The following is an 18,234-nucleotide window of genomic DNA, read 5'->3' on the forward strand; positions in this document are numbered from 1 at the left end:
ATTCAAGATGGAGTCATACCATTAACCTATAAATAAGTGAAATTATAATTTAGATCATGTGTATCAACCATTCTTCTTATACATGGCAGCACCTTTGTAGCCTCTGCAATATTCTCTTGAGAGACTATATAGTTCAGGTGGCTTCAGAGGCTACTTTAAATAAACCGATAGTACAAGTCATTGTTAAGAAACACAAGACCCAATGGATTGATTCTTGACAATGAATCTGAACTCCAAATAACTTTCTTCATTGTGAGCAGCTGCCCACAATGGTTTGTATCCTTTCTGGTCACCTAAGAAAGTCTACTACTAAAATGTATGTTCCGCTTTAAAGTACTCAACAAACATCTTTTGAAGTCTGACAACTTGTTACTTTTTTGAATTATTCTACAGTAAAAATCTATCTTGTTCTCTAACTCAAGTGTATCCTTGAGCTAAAACTTAATTTTATATGTGTGGGGCAATAACCTAGGCTCTGCTAGTAGAACAGGGCTTCAGGTGTTAACTCCAGCTTTTATCATCACATTTGTATCTGTATATTGTATATTCAATCATAATGCCAGCATCTATGGCACACCCTTCTTTGTTACATCATTTTGAAAATGAGTTATTTTATTGCATGTTAACCTCTGATTAGTTAAATATGACTGAACTCACTCTCTTAATTTGTTCTCTGTATTACAGATCAGAATGATCCCTGAAATCCACTTGAAGTTAGCTTCGTTTGGTATTTACAGGTATCATTATTTGTCTTGAAATATTGTTTTTATATATACACGATATTTACAAAGGTATTGGGTCACCTGACCATTACTCCAACAGGGACTTTTATGACATTGCATTTTAAATACATATATATTTATATGTAGATGTGAAAGGGGGGGGGGGGGGGGTGAATATTAGGATTGTCAGTAGTAAATTTGAAACAAGTTGTCACCTAGTCTCTGCCCATGGCAATGGGAAAAACAGTATGATAAGAAATGGCATGCAGTGGCCTATCTGCACAAGCCAGAGGTTAGCTTTATTAATGGAACCCCAAGTGACTGTTTTGCCAGAAAGATCAACAGGTGGTTGCCTTACGGCACACTGGCAGCAGTGTGGGGGGGTGGGGGCACATTGTCTGAGTATACTATTTTTCTCCATCAAAATCAAAAACGTATTAAATAAATTTAAAAGAATAGTATCCTGATGGTCTCCACCTCCACCTTGTGCAGACCATATTCATTCTTTCTTGGAGGTATAAGCATTTAGTGAGGGATTCCATGCAATCTCCTGGAATCTCAGACTGTTTTCTGACTAACTCCTCAGCGATACAACCAAAAGAGTAATTAATAAGGTCTGAATTAGGTGGTGCACTCCACCACCAAACCACCAGGGAATCGTTGAGAAGATCACTGGACCACCCAGGATTTATTATAAACCATTATGACCATAAGGTTATCCTTAATCCCTAGACCAGCAGGCACTAATAACCCTCACTGGACCACCAGGGAAGATTGCCTCTTCATGCAGAAATTATAAGCCTAAGAATGAGCAAAACAGTTTTCTTTTTTATTGTTTAGATGCAGCTAAGTTAAAATCAACATCCGGCAAACACAGCTTGAATTCTGTTTTCATGTTTGATTGCAGTGTTGTCACTTTGAGATAAATAAATTTATTTTCCAGTTGTACTTTGAGAATACAGGCTTAACAAGGTTTGCCATCACTGGTCTAGATTGTATAAAATAAGCATTTTGGAACATTTCTAAGTCAAGTCCTGAAAGGACACAAAGGGAAGGAGCTGTAATAGATAAATATAGGAGTAGAATAAGTCTGCAATGGCCAGGTCTGGGAAATTGGTTAACTATTGCAAGGATCCAGTTTTGATAAGTTCCCAATCAGAACTGTATCTATTTAGGAAATAAAGTCATGAAATCAAGTAGGTGGGATTGTAGGTTGAACAAATTATATAGTCAATAGAATTGTCCCAGTTGTGGAAAGATAGAGGATACCGCACTCACCAACCAAGGATCTAAAGATGGCCAAACCCCACTACTAGATATGTAAATTAAATAATAGTCCATGCACTCAAGGTAGTAGCCAAAATAGCAGCTAAATTGAAGCAAACAGCAATGTTTTGACCGAGCTGTGTCTTTATGAAGCTGCTATTTTTACCTGAACAACTATTTTATTTTACATAAATAGAATTGTCCCAGACTGCATCTGTGAAATTTGCTAGGATAGATGAGTGAAGTTGGAAATAGGCAAACCAAGGAAGTGGAAAGTCCAGGTATGGTCCCCTAATGGTTTCTCAGCTGAGTACAAATTTTGTAGAAAATTTTATATAATAATGTAAGTAGTTTTTTTTATTACATTTGTACCATTTAGTTAATGGGTAAATTGAAGAACCATCTAGAAAGTGAAGTTGTCTGTAAGTGGTAAAAATAATGATAGAGAAGGGTGAGTTTGCACTTTTTTTACCCTACATATTTCCAGGGCCTGGCCATTGCATTTTATTCAATGTGAAAATGCAGATGAATGCAAGGATAATGCCATCAGGGAAGGCAAGGAAATGGGAGAGGACAAGTGGGTTAACATAGAAACATAGATTTTCTAGATTTAAAGTAGAGAAGCAACTTTAACCAGTAAGTGAATTGATATTATTGCTGGGATGTATATAGCCCCCCCATGAGAAATGGAAGAAAAACTTTTTGTTTCTTTAATGGTGTAATAAATACTTTGTAGTCTCATATCACAAATGTTCTGTATTTAGGCTTGGAAAACCAGAGGAATGTGGTGGCATTGTCTCATTTCTATGTTCTGAAGATGCGAGTTACATCAACGGAGAAAATATTGGTGTGACGGGTGGCATTGTTGGACGACTATAGATGGTTTTTCTCATTAATGGACTAGTCTAAAAGAAAAAGAAAATGTAAATCTATGTATGCAAATTAAGTATATATTATATACATACATAAATACACGCATAGTTTAAAGCTTTTTTCATCCATTTTGCATTAAAAGGTAAAATTGAATATAACTCATGAAATCTCACACGCCTATCTTTTTGGATTAGAATTCTCGTAGCCATGGCTTAAATGTGAATATTAATATTATTATTCATAATTTAATTAATATAGTATAAGTATACTCCTAATTAAGCAATAAATTACAACTTTAATATTTGTTTTTCAATGTCTTGATATGTATTGATATTGTATGAAATGTAATATTAAACACTACAATATTTATAGCAAGTAACAAGCTATAACACATAATAGTAGTAATAATGAATTACACTACAATACAGAAAATGAACGAAACTACAATATATAACTTACAAATGTCCCCAGCCCTTGGCTGGGGTTTTAGAAAGAGAGCTGATGTTCTACATCTTGAGCACAGGCAAGTGTGAAAACTGAATATCTATTACCTCTGTTTTTTATTCCCAGTGGAATGCTTTCTGAGAGGTAACTTACCTAGAGTAGGCCCTAAAGCTGGTCAGACCCTAAAGGGGCCGACCAGCTCTTTTCCCATGATTCTGGCCCAAAACATGACTCCACCACTGCCTTGCTGACGTCGCAGCCTTGTTGGAACAGGGTGGTCTGTGATGTCACTAGTAGAAGAAATGAAAATGAGCCTGTGTGATAATTCTAAAGCTTTAACCCTATTATGCTTTATTGATGACAAAAATCTTTATTTAAACACACCACAGGCCTTTATCGTTCCTCCCATCCAACAAGAAAGTTTATGTTTGGAACGTTGTTCATACATTCCAACAACCAGGGTGCTAGAATAGAGAAGTTTGCCTCAATGGCAAGAAGTGGGAAAACAAGAATTTTTTGTAAATTCTTTTAAATCTATGAATCTGTTTATGTCCCGATAGTCTAGGGGAACCATATGCAGTGTTTCTAATCAATGCTGTGCTAAGATGTATACATTTTTTGTTTGTGAAGGGAATGGAGACTGTAAAGGAATGAGTTGTAATGCTGCAAAAAAGTTTTATGTACGTAAAAGAGTATGTTACAGAAATTAGTATTATTTTTTAATTGGCTTAGTGAAAATGACGTTTTTTTTTTTAAATTTATTTATAAAAGCAGCTGAATGTACGTGATGTAAGAGGGGTGGCAGGAGTTGGGTAGTAGAAATATTGTGGAGATTATTGCTGAGGAAAGTCTGAGCGTACACCCTGTTGCAAATTATTATGCAAATTATATTTTTCTCATTTACCTAAATAATTTATGTAAATAACAGTCAGCATAATTCTCATGTTATCAACTATAAAGAGTACAATTCAAATTGTATTGAACAAATGTAATGATAACAGTATTTTTTTATACATAAAAAACTTACAATGCACTGTTCCAAATTATTACGCACAGTAAGTTTCAAAACACTTTTTAGGGTGTAAAGAACTGAAAAATGTCATTTGTTGTGTTTGCAGCATATTTACTGAAATCAAAAGCTATTTCAATCAAACTTATAAAAACATTTTAACAGGTCATGTTACATTTTAACATAGGACCCCTTATTTGATAGCAGCTTCACAAGTCTTGCATCCATTGAACTTGTAAGTTTTTGGACAGTTTCTGCTTGAATTTGTTTGCAAGATGTCAGAATAGTCTCCCAGAGCTGCTGTTTGGATGTAAACTGCCTCCCACCCTCAGATCGTTTGCTTGAGGATGCTCCAAAGGTTCTCAAAAGGATTGAGGTCAGTGGAGGATGGAGGCCACACCATGACTTTCTCTCCTTTTATCCCCATTGATGCAGAAGTATTCTTTGCAGCATGAGATGGTGCATTGTCATGCATGAAGATATTTTATTACAGAAAGCATAGTTCTTTCTTCTGTACCAGATTAGAAAGTGGTCAGTCAGAAACTCCACATGCTTTGCAGAGGTCATCTTTACACCTTCGGGGACCCTAAAGAGGCCGACCAACTCTCTTCCCATGATCCCGGCCCAAAACATGACTCCACCACCGCCTTGCTGATGTCACAGCCTTGTTGGAATGGGGTGGCCGTCCACCAACCATCCACTACTCCATCCATCTGGACCATCCAGGGTAGCACAGCACTCATCAGTGAACAAGACTGTTTGAAAATTAGTCTTCATGTATTTTTCTGCCCAATGCAGCCATTTCTCCTTGTGAGCATTGGTTAGTGGTGTCCGAATAGAAGGTTTACGTAAATGTTAAGTATGTGGAATTTGGTTGTGTGTATCGTGCCCGTTATGGTTATATCTGCCCTCCGGGTTTAGCTGGGTTTCTGTCACCTGAAAGGGGCAGTGTTTATGTAGAAGGATGGCTACCCCAGCACGCTTGCACATTACTCTGGCCTCATAAGCCCTGGTATACATTCTATCTACCAGTCTGACGGTGGTCGAACTAGGGAGATGGGTTTCTTGTATTAGGACGATGTCTGCTTTCTTAGTCTTCAGCTCCCATAGTCCCAGGGTCCCTTCTCAGGTCCTTTCCCCTCCTGTGTCCTCTCAGCCCCCAACTGATCTGGTGCCAATCCCCGTGCTGCGGGTGATGTCCGGAGCATGCGCCCTGTGAGAGAGCCTCCCTGATGAGAAAGTGTTGCAAATGCATCATACAAAGTACTTAAAATAAATCAAAACCTGAAGCCTGGTCTTACAGATCGCCAGAGCAGCCTGGGCATGCAAGCCACTCTCTCCCTGAGAGCATGTGTTCCCAGCGCTATTCCGCTGTACATCGGCGTTCAAGACCCACACACTTTAACATTAATTATAATGATTACTCGGGAGCTTTACCCTCTTTTCTCACCCCTCCCCTCGCCTCTCTTGATTTTCCATGGGCCCTCTGACACATTCTCTCCCTTGAGTCTTCCCTAATAATTGAAGTGCTATAAGTCAAAGATTATTGAGACAGAGGCATTGGCATCGCTTCATTCCCGGGGGATAATCTTGGCCATTGTGTCCTGGGGTGTGCATGTAGACTGTGGCCTAGAAACTTTTAAGATGAAGGCTTGGCCGGTTCTCTGCACCCATGAGTTGCCTCATATACATCTAGGGATGGAGAGTGGACCATGCAACTGGGAACGGGATATTTTGTTGGAACTTCCAGCATTGGAAGGTAGTGGGTGAGAGGTTCTGGTATATCACCAGATCAGTATCATGGTATTATAAGACATTGTCTCTGATGTATTTGACAATGGCATCCTTGGTGGAATAATAATGGAAACGGATTAAAAGGTCTCTGGGCACGGACCTTTTCTGCTCTTATGGCTTGTAGAGCACGGTGAGCCCAGTCAATCGCCCATCGTTCATCTGTAACTGCAGGGATCAGATGTTTGAAAAAGTTCTCAATTTTCTGTGGAAGTGGGCCTTCGTTTTGGCATTTCTGGGAGGCCTATTATGCGTAAGTTGTTCCGCCTGGAGTGATTGCATCGGTCCTGCACTAGCATTTCCAAGGTATCCAGCTACTGTGCCATGGAGTTGGCATGGGATACTACTGTGTTGTGAGCCTGTGCCACAGATTCCACCCTTTGCTCCAGGTCAGATGTGTGCACCCCCAAGGCCTGTATCTCTGGTTTGACTTCATGTGAGGTTCGGGCTATTTCCCCAATGCCCAGGTAAGTTTTCACTTCTGCAAGTTTGTGCAGGATTTGCGCTATTTCTCCCAATGGGGACACGGCATCATCGCCAGTGGCAGAGACCAGTAAAAAGGGAGCCGCATGAACTTGCATGGCGGCTATCTTGGGAGGCTGGATTCACTTGCAAGGCTGCGAACATGCTGGAGACAAAGATTGGGTTTTCACCACGTTCCACTTTTTTCTTTCTGTCTTGCTTTGCTCCGGTACCTGTGCTGGCCATGGTAAGAGCTTTTGGAGATGTGTGTGAGTCTCGATGCTGCAGGCAAGTGCCTGATTCAGTGCAGATGGACGGGAGCAGTGAAGTTATGCTGCCATCTTAGTCTAAGGCCAAGCCATGACCCCCATACCCTTTAGTTTTAATACTGTGTATTGCCTCCTTCAGCATCAATGACAGCGTGCAGTCTTTGTAATAGTTATCTATGAAACTCCTAATTCCTGCAAGTGGTATAGCTGCCCAATCGTCTAGGCAAAATGCCTACAGGTCATGCAAATTCTTTGGTCTTCTTGCATTAACAGCACGTTTGAGATCTCCCTAGTGTGACTTGATGATATTAATGTCAGCCTGTGATGGCCACTCCAGAACCTTCACCTTTTTCTGCTGTTACCATAGTATTCTTTTCACTATAGGCCTTGCTGAGCCCTCTCCAAACATGGCACTTATAGTTGTAACCATAATGCTCTATTTTTGTCTTGTCACTCCAAATTACAGTGTTTCAGGATCTGTGAGGCGTGTCAAGGTTTTGTCAGAGGCATATTGTAACCCAGGCTTTTTTGTTGCATTGGTGCAGTAAAGGCTTCTTTCTGGCAACTCGACCATGCAGCTCATTTTCGTTCAAGTATCACCTTATTGTGCTCCTTGAAACAACCACACACTGTCTTTTTACAGAGCAGATTTTATTTCTCCTGAGGTTACCTGTGGGTTTTTCTTTGTATCCCAAACTATTTTTTGGCAGTTATGGCTGAAATCTTTCTTGGTCTACCTGACTTTGGCTTGGTATCAAGAGATATCAGAATGTCCCACTTCTTAATAAGTGATTGAACAGAACTGACCAAGGCTTTGGATATCTTTTTATATTCTTTTCCATCTTTCTAAAGTTTCATTACCTTGCTATGCAGGTCTTTTGACCGTTCTTTTCTGCTCCCTGTGGCTCAGTTTCTTGCCTGCTCAGTGCATCCACGTGAGAGCTAACAAACTCATTAGCTATTTATACACAGACACTTTTTGAAATGTAAAAAGCCACATGTGTGGGAAATTGCCATTTAACCTGTGTGTGTCACCTTGTGTGTCTGTAGCAAGGTCAAACATTTAAGGGTATGTAAACTTTTTATTATGGTCATTTGAGTTATTTATGTTCTCATTATGATTTGAAAAGGAGCCTAACAGCTATAGAGGCTGGCCCTGCTGACACCGGGCGGGCGCGCGAGGGAGCACTCTCCTCTGAGTGCTTCCTCTTCAGCTCCCTCGCGCACCGTATTGATGCCGGAGCCGGAAGATGACGTCATCTTCCGGCTCCGGCATCAGTACGCGGCGCGCGAGGGAGCTGAAGAGGGAGCACTCAGAGGAGAGTGCTCCCTCGCGCGCCCGCCCGGTGTCAGGAAATTTGAGTGAGTGGGGGTGGGGGGGGGGGGGGAGAGGGAAGGGAGGACATTTGAGGGATGGGGAGGGAAGGGAGGAAATTTGAGGGAGGGGGGAGGGAGGAAATATGAATGAGTGGGGGGGAGAGGGAGGGAAGGGAGGAAATTTGAGGGGGTGGGGGGGATTTGAATGAGTGGGGGGGAGAGGGAAGGGAGGGAATTTGAGGGAGGGGGGAGGGAGGAAATATGAATGAGTGGGGGGGAGAGGGAGGGAACGGAGGAAATTTGAGGGAGTGGGAGTGGGGGGGGAAATTGAATGAGTGGGGGGGAGAGGGAAGGGAGGAAATTTGTGGGGGTGGGGGGATTTGAATGAGTGGGGGGGAGAGGGAAGGGAGGAAATTTGAGGGGGGGAGGGAGGAAATATGAATGAGTGGGAGGAGAGGGAGGGAAGGGAGGAAATTTGAGGGAGTGGGAGTGGGGGGGGAATTTGAATAAGTGGGGGGGAGAGGGAGGGAAGGGAGAAAATTTGAGGGAGTGGGGGTGGGGGGGATTTGAATGAGTGGGGGGAGAGGGAAGGGAGGAAATTTGAGGGAGGGGGGAGGGAGGAAATATGAATGAGTGGGGGGGAGAGGGAGGGAAGGGAGGACATTTGAGGGAGTGGGGGTGGGAGTGGGGGGGGAATTTGAATGAGTGGGGGGAGAGGGAGGGAAGGGAGGAAATTTGAGGGAGTGGGGGGGAGAGGAAGGGAGGAAATTTGATTGGGGGAGAGGAAGGAATTTTGATGGATGGGGAGAGGAAGGAAATTTGAGGGAGTGGGGAGAGGAAGGAAATTTGAGAGAGGGGGAGAGGAAGGAAATTTTGAGGGAGGGGGAGAGGAAGGAAATTTGAGGGAGGGGGAGAGGAAGGAAATTTGAGGGAGGGGGAGAGGAAGGAAATTTGAGGTAAGGGAGAGGAAGGAAATTTGAGGGGGAGGGAGGAAGGAAATTTGAGGGGGAGGGAGGAAGGAAATTGGAGGGGGGAGAGGAAGGAAATTGGAGGGGGGAGAGGAAGGAAATTGGAGGGGGGAGAGGAAGGAAATTGGAGGGGGGGGAAGGAAGGAAATTGGAGGGGGAGAAGGCAATGAGAGGGAGGGGGAGAAGAAGGAAATTGGAGGGGGGGAGAAGAAGGAAATTGGAGGGGGGAGAAGGCAATGAGAGGGAGGGGGAGAAGAAGGAAATTGGAGGGGGGGAGAAGAAGGAAATTGACGGGGGTAGGGGGAGAGATTGACATCCATCACACACACACACAATGCACCCCTTGCACACAGAAAAACACAATGCATTACACACAGACACAGGAAGGAAATTGGAGGGGGAGAGGAAGGAAATTGGAGGGGGGAGAGGAAGGAAATTGGAGGGGGGAGAGGAAGGAAATTGGAGGGGGGGAGAAGGAAGGAAATTGGAGGGGGGAGAAGGCAATGAGAGGGAGGGGGAGAAGAAGGAAATTGGAGGGGGGGGAGAAGAAGGAAATTGACGGGGGTAGGGGGAGAGATTGACATCCATCACACACACAAGCAATGCATCCCTTACACACAGCAACACACAATGCACCCCTTTCACACACTCAGTGCATCCCTTACAGACACACACACTGCATCCCATACATACACAAACTCACCTTGCAGCCCTTACACATACAAACACAGATTCACACAATGCATTCCTTACACACATCAGGACATCCCCCCCACACACCCCTGTGAACAAACTCATTCGTGGAACATGAAGGTGGACCCTGGGACCCAGACCTTGAGCTGTATAAAGGGCCCTCAAAAAATGGAGCTGCTTCCCGTTCTCCCAGAACATTGATTTTTGTGACCACAGTTACAAACCGCCTCCAGAGAGGCTGTTCTACACCAGACCAGTGGAGCCAGACAGCAGCTGAAGCCCATCATCATCCTCATCTGGTTGTAAGTAGGCAATCTAGTATATTATTCGTGGCACTAATCTTTAATTTACCTCACATTAAAGGGACACTATAGTCCCCAGAACCACTGCAGTTTAATGTAGTGGTTCTGGTGTCTATAGCCTGTCCCTGCAGGCCTTTTATTGTAAACACTGCAGCACTGTGTTAGTTAACATGGCAGATCATATGGGTGGGGCACTGTGATGTCACATGGGGGGGCGGCAAACTTTACTTTTGCCTAGGGCGGCAAAAATCCTTGCACCGGCCCTGCAGACACTGCATCCCTGTGGGCGGACTCGGGGGGGGGGGGGACTCGGGTGCAGGCGCCAGGGGGCCCAGACCTTGAGCTGTGTCAGGGGCCCCAAAATTTATGATGGCAGCCCTGTGCACAACTGTGTGTGTGTGTGTGTGTGTGTGTGTATGTATTTGAGTATATATACAATATATCCTTTTTACAGAATTATGTGATTTTATTAATTATATTTTGAGGGAACTGTCTGACAACCCAGGCAGGGAGCCCAGAAAATTTAATTTGCAAGCCCCATGTTCGACCTTGTAACAAAACTCCATAAAACCTGTGCATGAGGGTTACTGTTTTGTTTTGCTCAGAACTTGTACAATTACTTCCATCCTTATGATGTTAAGCGAAAAGTACTTTCGAACAATTATATACCGATCAGTGGCGTACACATGACCCATGGGGCCCGGTGCAAAAATTGATCCGTGGGCCCCCGCCCCCCCACCGTGCTTACTCTGCGCGGGCCGGGGCCGCAACACATGGTGGCGGGCACCTGGTTGCAGGGGTTGCAGGGCTGCAACCGCGGTATGTACGCCAGTGTATGCAAATGCACACACACTTAAAGGACCACTACAGACACCCAGATCACATCAGCTCAATGAAGTGGTCTGGGTGTCAGGTCCCTCTAGTTTTAACGGTGCCACTGAAAACATACTGAGGGTTAATCCAGCCTCTAGTGGCTGTCTCACTGACAGCAGCTTCCGCGATTCTAAGACACTGAACGTCCATAGGAAAGCATTGAGTAATGCTTTCCTATGGGCAGTTTGAAAGCGTGCGCGGCTCTTGCCGCGAATGCGCATTCGGAGATGAGAGGCGGAGGGATCCCCAGCGCCATGGGAGTCCGGCGCTGGAGAAAGGTAAGTGCTGAAGACACACACACACAAACACTTTCACGAACAGATGCATACACATTAGTTAACAGACACACACATTTACTGACAGACACACTCTCAGTGACACATTGTCACGGTAATATACCCCAACACGCAGGAATAGTTCATAGTCAAGAGACAAGAAACAGTATTCGTCTTACCGGACCTTAGAATGGCCGGACTAGGACGAGAGAAAGACAGAGTCAGAACAAGCCGAGGTCAAGGGAACTGAGAGACAGCGTAACGTAGAACAAGCCGAGGACTGGTACACAAAGGACAAACAGCGGATAAGCAAGCAAGGATAAAGAGAGAGCGGAGTCAGGAACAAAGCCAAGGTCAAGCACCAAAAAACCAACTGAACGAAACAAGCACTAAAGGGAACTGGACAGAAACCACGATAGGGCAAGGAGCAAGGGGAAACAGGTGAGTATAAAAACCCTAAGGTTCACTTTGATTGGCTCCTGTCATATCCACGCCCCCAAAACGTGAGTGAATGGGGAATGTGGCCTGACAGGGGCCAATGGGAGACTGATTCTAATTTAGTCTCCCACTGTCCCTTTAAGAGCGCGCCCGAGACGCGCGGCGCGCTCTTAGTGTCGGGCGGGACATGTGACCGCTTCTCGCGGTCACTGCCCGCCTGACTGATCCCATCGTTGGCTGAGCCGCGCGCGGCTCGTGCAGGAGCAGGACCGCGCGCGGCGAGAAGGGAGGACCCCGGCCGGCCCCTGGAGAGGGTAAGTACCGCTACAGTACCCCCCCCTGAAGACACGCCCACCGGGCGGGGAGGAGCAGGCCTGGCAGGAAAACGAGCGTGGAAAGAACGCACCAGGCGAGGAGCGTGAACAGCGTCAGCGGAAATCCAACTGCGTTCCTCAGGCCCATAGCCCTTCCAATGTACCAGATATTGGAGGCGACCCCGAAGCAAGCGAGAGTCAATTACAGCCGCCACTTCAAACTCCTCATGGCCCTCCACCGAAACCGGAGGAGGAGGGGAAACATGCCGAGTAAAACGGTTGCACAGGAGGGGTTTTAACAAGGAGGTATGAAACACGTTAGGAATGCGTAGATTTTTTGGAAGATCCAATGCATACGAGACAGGATTAACCACATGCAAGATACGAAAAGGACCAATAAAACAAGGGGCCAACTTCATAGAAGGCACACGAAGACGAATATTGCGAGTAGAAAGCCAAACCCGGTCTCCCACCGCATAGGATGGAGCCGCCCTGCGATGCTTGTCAGCGTGAACCTTCTGGCGAGCAGCTGAGGCCACCAAAGAACACTGAACCTGCTCCCAAGTATTACGTAGACTAGCCAAATGTTCGTCCAGAGCTGGCATGCCCTGTAAGGAGAATGCAGCTGGAAGAACCACGGGATGTCGGCCATAAACAACGTAAAAAGGGCTGTTACCGGAGGATTCATGAGCAGCATTATTACGAGCAAACTCAGCCCAAGGAAGCAGGTCAGCCCAATTGTTCTGATGGTGGGACACGAAACAGCGAAGATACTGCTCCAGAGATTGGTTGGCACGTTCAGCAGCTCCATTAGACTGGGGGTGGTAGGCTGAAGAAAACGAGAGGGAGATACCCATCTCTGCACAAAACGCTCTCCAGAATCTGGAAATAAACTGGCTACCCCTATCGGACACGATCGAAGTGGGAATACCATGCAACCGAAACACCTCCCCGGCAAAGATAGAGGCAAGTTCCTTGGATGATGGCAATTTGACAAGAGACACAAAATGAGCCATTTTAGAAAAACGATCCACAATCATCAGGATGACCGTTTTACCATTAGAGGGAGGTAATTCAACAATAAAATCCATGGATATATTGGACCATGGCCTCTCGGGTATGGGCAACGGATGCAACAACCCACAAGGAACTCTGTGGGAGGACTTCATACTGGCACAAGTGCTACAGGCATTAACGTAATCGGTGACGTCCTTGCGCAAGGAAGCCCACCAGAAATATCTAGAAACTGCTGAGACCGTCTTAGAAATACCAGGGTGTCCAGCAGTTCTAGTGTCATGATATAATGACAAGATGTCTCGTCTCTCTGGTATATCAACGAATAACTTATCAGCAGGCCTCTCCTCAGGAGCCAAGTTTTGTTTAGCCTGAATAGTCTGTAAGAGAGAAGACGAGATAGAAAGAACAGTAGTCGCTATTATTCTGTCAGGCGGAATGACAGGGGTAACATCGACCTCGAGTTTGTCAGTAGTCTCGAATTGTCTGGACAGAGCGTCAGCTTTAGTATTACGATCACCCGGTCTGTAAGTGATTATGTAATTAAAACGAGACAAAAACAGAGACCACCTGGCCTGCCTAGAAGACAATCTTTTTGCTTCACTAAGGTATGAGAGGTTTTTGTGATCCGTTAAAATGAGGATAGGATCCCTGGTACCCTCTAGCAGATGTCTCCATTCCTTGAGCGCCAAAATGATAGCAAGGAGTTCACGATTGCCTACATCATAATTCCTCTCTGCTTTGGACATCTGTCTGGAAAAGAAGCCACAAGGGTGTAACGGCTTTTCAGGTGAATCTCTTTGAGACAAGATAGCACCTACCCCTATCTCAGAAGCATCAACCTCAAGAATAAAGGGCAGTGAAGGGACAGGATGCTGTAAAACAGGAGCAGAGGCAAATGTAGCTTTCAAGAATTCAAAGGCCTCGAGTGCTTCTGGTTTCCAGACATGAGTATTACCATCCTTCTTGGTCATTCTGGTTATAGGCGCTACAATGGCAGAAAACCCTTTAATAAAGCGCCTATAATAATTAGAGAACCCCAGAAAACGCTGAATAGCTTTCAAACCCTGGGGCAGAGGCCATTCCATAATGGCAGACAGTTTCTTGGGATCCATACGAAACCCCTTGGCAGAGATTATATAACCCAAGAATTGGACTTCAGATTGATCAAATGAACATTTTTCGAGTTTGCAATAGAGACCGTTAACCAGAAGAGTTCTCAACACTACTTTAACATGCATGTGATGAGTCTGTAAATCATTAGAATAAATTAATATGTCGTCCAAGTATACTATAACGAATGTATGTATAAATTGACGTAGGACATCATTAATAAATTCTTGAAAAACTGCTGGGGCGTTACAAAGACCAAAGGGCATCACAGTGTACTCGTAGTGGCCACTCCTGATATTGAAAGCAGTCTTCCACTCGTGATCCTTTTTGATACGTATGAGGTTGTAAGCACCCCTAAGGTCCAATTTAGTAAAAACTGTGGCCTGTTTAAGCCTATCAAAAAGTTCTGTGATCAAAGGTATGGGGTACGCATTTTTGACGGTGATTTTATTAAGGCCCCTATAGTCAATACAAGGCCTTAATTCGCCATCTTTCTTAGACACAAAGAAGAACCCAGCCCCTGCCGGGGAAGAGGATCTTCTTATAAATCCCTTCTCTAGAGATTCCTTGATATATTCCTCCATAACCAGATTCTCCTGAGGAGATAAGGGATATATTCTCCCTTTGGGAGGCATTGTACCAGGTAATAAATTAATAGCACAATCGTAAGGCCTGTGAGGTGGCAATCTTTCAGCCTCCCTTTTATCAAAAACAGATTTAAGAGACAGGTACTGAGAGGGTATGACCGTAGGCACGGGAGGAATATGAGTAGAATTCAAAGGGGTGACTTTAACAATACAAGACTCTTGGCAAGAATCACTCCAAGAAACTATTTGTCCTGACTCCCAATCAATGGTGGGATTATGAGTACGTAACCAAGGATACCCTAACACGAGGTGAGAGGAAGGAGAAGTAATGATCTGAAACCGAATGGTCTCAGAGTGTAACACCCCTGTAGACATATGTAGGGGAACAGTCTCATGAGTGATAATAGGAGAGCATAAAGGTCTACCATCTATGGCCTCAACGGCCAAGGGTGTCTCCTTCTCTCTGGTGGGTATGTTATTCTCCTTGACAAAACTGGAATCAATAAAGTTTTCGGCCGCTCCGGAATCAACCAGGGCTAGTATATTCCCTGCTATGCAGTTACTATCAAGGTGCAGGGAAACAGGAAGAAGTAATTTATTAAGAGGCAAATGTGAGGACTGTGATGTCACACCCAAGGCCAGTCCTCTATACGGTCTTAGGTGCGATAGTTTCCCGGACGCACGGGACATTCTTGTCTCATATGACCCCTCCTTTCTCCTATAAAGCTTTTCAGCATCGGTAAGTTTAGCAACCCCTAACTGCATAGGTTCCTCCTCAGAACCTTTAGATCCCTCGGGAGTCTCAGCTCTAGGGGAGTTAAAGGGAACAACATGTCTATTTCTGGACCTGGTATATAACCTGTCACGGATCCTGTTATCTATATCGATAAGATAGTCAATCAGGTCCTCCAGGGGTATAGGGAGGTCCTTAGCTGCTACCTCATCTAAGATAGTATCAGACAGACCTTCCATAAAGGCAGTAGTAAGGCCATTATTAGTCCAATTTACCTGTGAGGCAAGGGTCCGGAACTGAATAGCATAATCGGCTACAGATTTAGATCCTTGCTTTATTCTCATTAATGCCCTGGCGGCATTTTTTGACCTTTTAGTCGTGTCAAATGTTCTACGGAACGCTGTGAGGAAGCTATTAAAGTCGTGTACCATAGGCCCATTAGCCTCCCAAATAGGATTTGCCCATTCTAGTGCCTTATCCGTAAGCTGGTGCATAAGAAAACCCACCTTAGATCTGTCAGTGGGAAATGAACGTGGGTACATTTCGAAGTGGAATTCCACTTGATTAAGGAATCCCCTACATGTCTTAGCGTCCCCTCCATACCTAGGTGGCGGGGTTAGATGGGCAGAAGCATTAGACATATTAGCTGTGTCCGGTATAGGGTTTACAGGAGGCGTAGGTACAGGTACCGGAACAGATCTGGATAACAGTGTCTGGATGGCTTGAGCCATTTGATCCATACGGTGATCCTGTTCTGCGAATCTAGCCTCATGAGTGGCCATCTGTTGACCTAAACCTGCGGGGTCCATGGCCCTATCGTAATGTCACGGTAATATACCCCAACACGCAGGAATAGTTCATAGTCAAGAGACAAGAAACAGTATTCGTCTTACCGGACCTTAGAATGGCCGGACTAGGACGAGAGAAAGACAGAGTCAGAACAAGCCGAGGTCAAGGGAACTGAGAGACAGCGTAACGTAGAACAAGCCGAGGACTGGTACACAAAGGACAAACAGCGGATAAGCAAGCAAGGATAAAGAGAGAGCGGAGTCAGGAACAAGGCCAAGGTCAAGCACCAAAAAACCAACTGAACGAAACAAGCACTAAAGGGAACTGGACAGAAACCACGATAGGGCAAGGAGCAAGGGGAAACAGGTGAGTATAAAAACCCTAAGGTTCACTTTGATTGGCTCCTGTCATATCCACGCCCCCAAAACGTGAGTGAATGGGGAATGTGGCCTGACAGGGGCCAATGGGAGACTGATTCTAATTTAGTCTCCCACTGTCCCTTTAAGAGCGCGCCCGAGACGCGCGGCGCGCTCTTAGTGTCGGGCGGGACATGTGACCGCTTCTCGCGGTCACTGCCCGCCTGACTGATCCCATCGTTGGCTGAGCCGCGCGCGGCTCGTGCAGGAGCAGGACCGCGCGCGGCGAGAAGGGAGGACCCCGGCCGGCCCCTGGAGAGGGTAAGTACCACTACACACATACATACACACTCACTTACAAAACATACACTCTCACTAACAGACATCAAACAGACTCACTAACACACACACACAAACACACTCAGTAACAGACACACACAGTAACACACTCACTGACACTCACTAGCAGACACACTCAACAGACACACTCACTAGCAGACACACACACTCTAACACTCACACCAACACACTCACACCAACACACACACACCAACACACACACACCAACACTCACACTAACACACACACACACACACTCACACTAACACACACTAACACTCACACACACACATTAACACTAGCACTCACACTAACACTCACACTAACACACACACACACACTTTTTTATTTTTTTTAAATTTAATCCCCCCAGCCTCTTTACCGTTTGGAATGCTGAGGGGATTCCCTGGGGTCCAGTGGTGCTGTTGGGCTCCTGGGTGGCCGGTCATTGGGCGGGTGGCCGGTCAGGCTGGCGTGCGCGCGAGGGAGCACTCTCCCCTGAGTGCTTCCTCTTTTGCTCCGTCGCGCGCCACGTAGGAATGCCGGCACCGGAAGATGACGCGAGGGTGCGCGAGGGAGCTGAAGAGGAAACACTCAGGGGAGAGTGCTCCCTCGTGCGCCCGCAGGACCGGCCGTGGGATGACAGCAGGGCCAGGGGCCCTGAGGTGGCCGGCTCCTGGGCCCCCCAGGAGAAGAGGCTGGCCACAGTGCGTACATACCGGTATGTACGCCACTGATACCGATCATCCACAATATTTAAACCAATGACAGGTGAAGATAGTGATACCGGAGAAACTGACGGAAGCCAAGCACAGAGAGATGGACACAGGTTTCTTCAGGAAGGAAGAGATTCTTTATTCGGTTCACCGATCGGGACTCAGAGGGACTAATGTCACCAAAATACAACAAGTTCTGAGCCCCGGACAATAGTGTAGGCTCCTTATATAGGCACATAACTCCTCCCATAATAAGCTCCACCCACACATTCTCTTAACCAATCAAAACGAACAAGAACTAACTTCCTGTTTGACCGCATGGCTTGTCCAGCACAATGGAGGAGGGGAATACTATATCCGGTATTCTCGCACATGCTCCGTACACTACTGATCGTATCTTTGCCACGTGCAACCAACCGACCGATACACCAGTATATGCACGTACACATGCCACGTGGTAATCTCGGCCTACTAAATTTATTTTTACCGAGATTCCACCACATTCCCCCCTTTGATGCCTCTGATATTTCACAATTACTGAGGCATCACTTAACCTTAGTTTGCATATACC

At 45.5% G+C, this 18,234-nt stretch overlaps 1 protein-coding gene across 2 annotated transcripts in view; it reads left to right on the top strand.

Annotated features, from left to right (window-relative positions):
- LOC134611079 (dehydrogenase/reductase SDR family member 4-like) overlaps window positions 1–2,956 on the top strand; it is a 157,113-nt gene extending 154,157 nt beyond the window's left edge. For both annotated transcript variants that reach the window (XM_063454625.1, XM_063454623.1), the window contains exons 8-9: window positions 685–737; window positions 2,753–2,956. In XM_063454625.1, the coding sequence (XP_063310695.1) occupies window positions 685–737; window positions 2,753–2,867 (168 nt within the window). In that variant the 3' untranslated portion in view covers window positions 2,868–2,956. The remainder of the gene's footprint in view (window positions 1–684; window positions 738–2,752) is intronic.
- Window positions 2,957–18,234: the final 15,278 nt, after the last annotated feature.

The sequence above is a fragment of the Pelobates fuscus genome, chromosome 5 (genome assembly GCF_036172605.1).
Source record: "Pelobates fuscus isolate aPelFus1 chromosome 5, aPelFus1.pri, whole genome shotgun sequence".
Classification (NCBI taxonomy): Eukaryota; Metazoa; Chordata; class Amphibia; order Anura; family Pelobatidae; genus Pelobates; species Pelobates fuscus.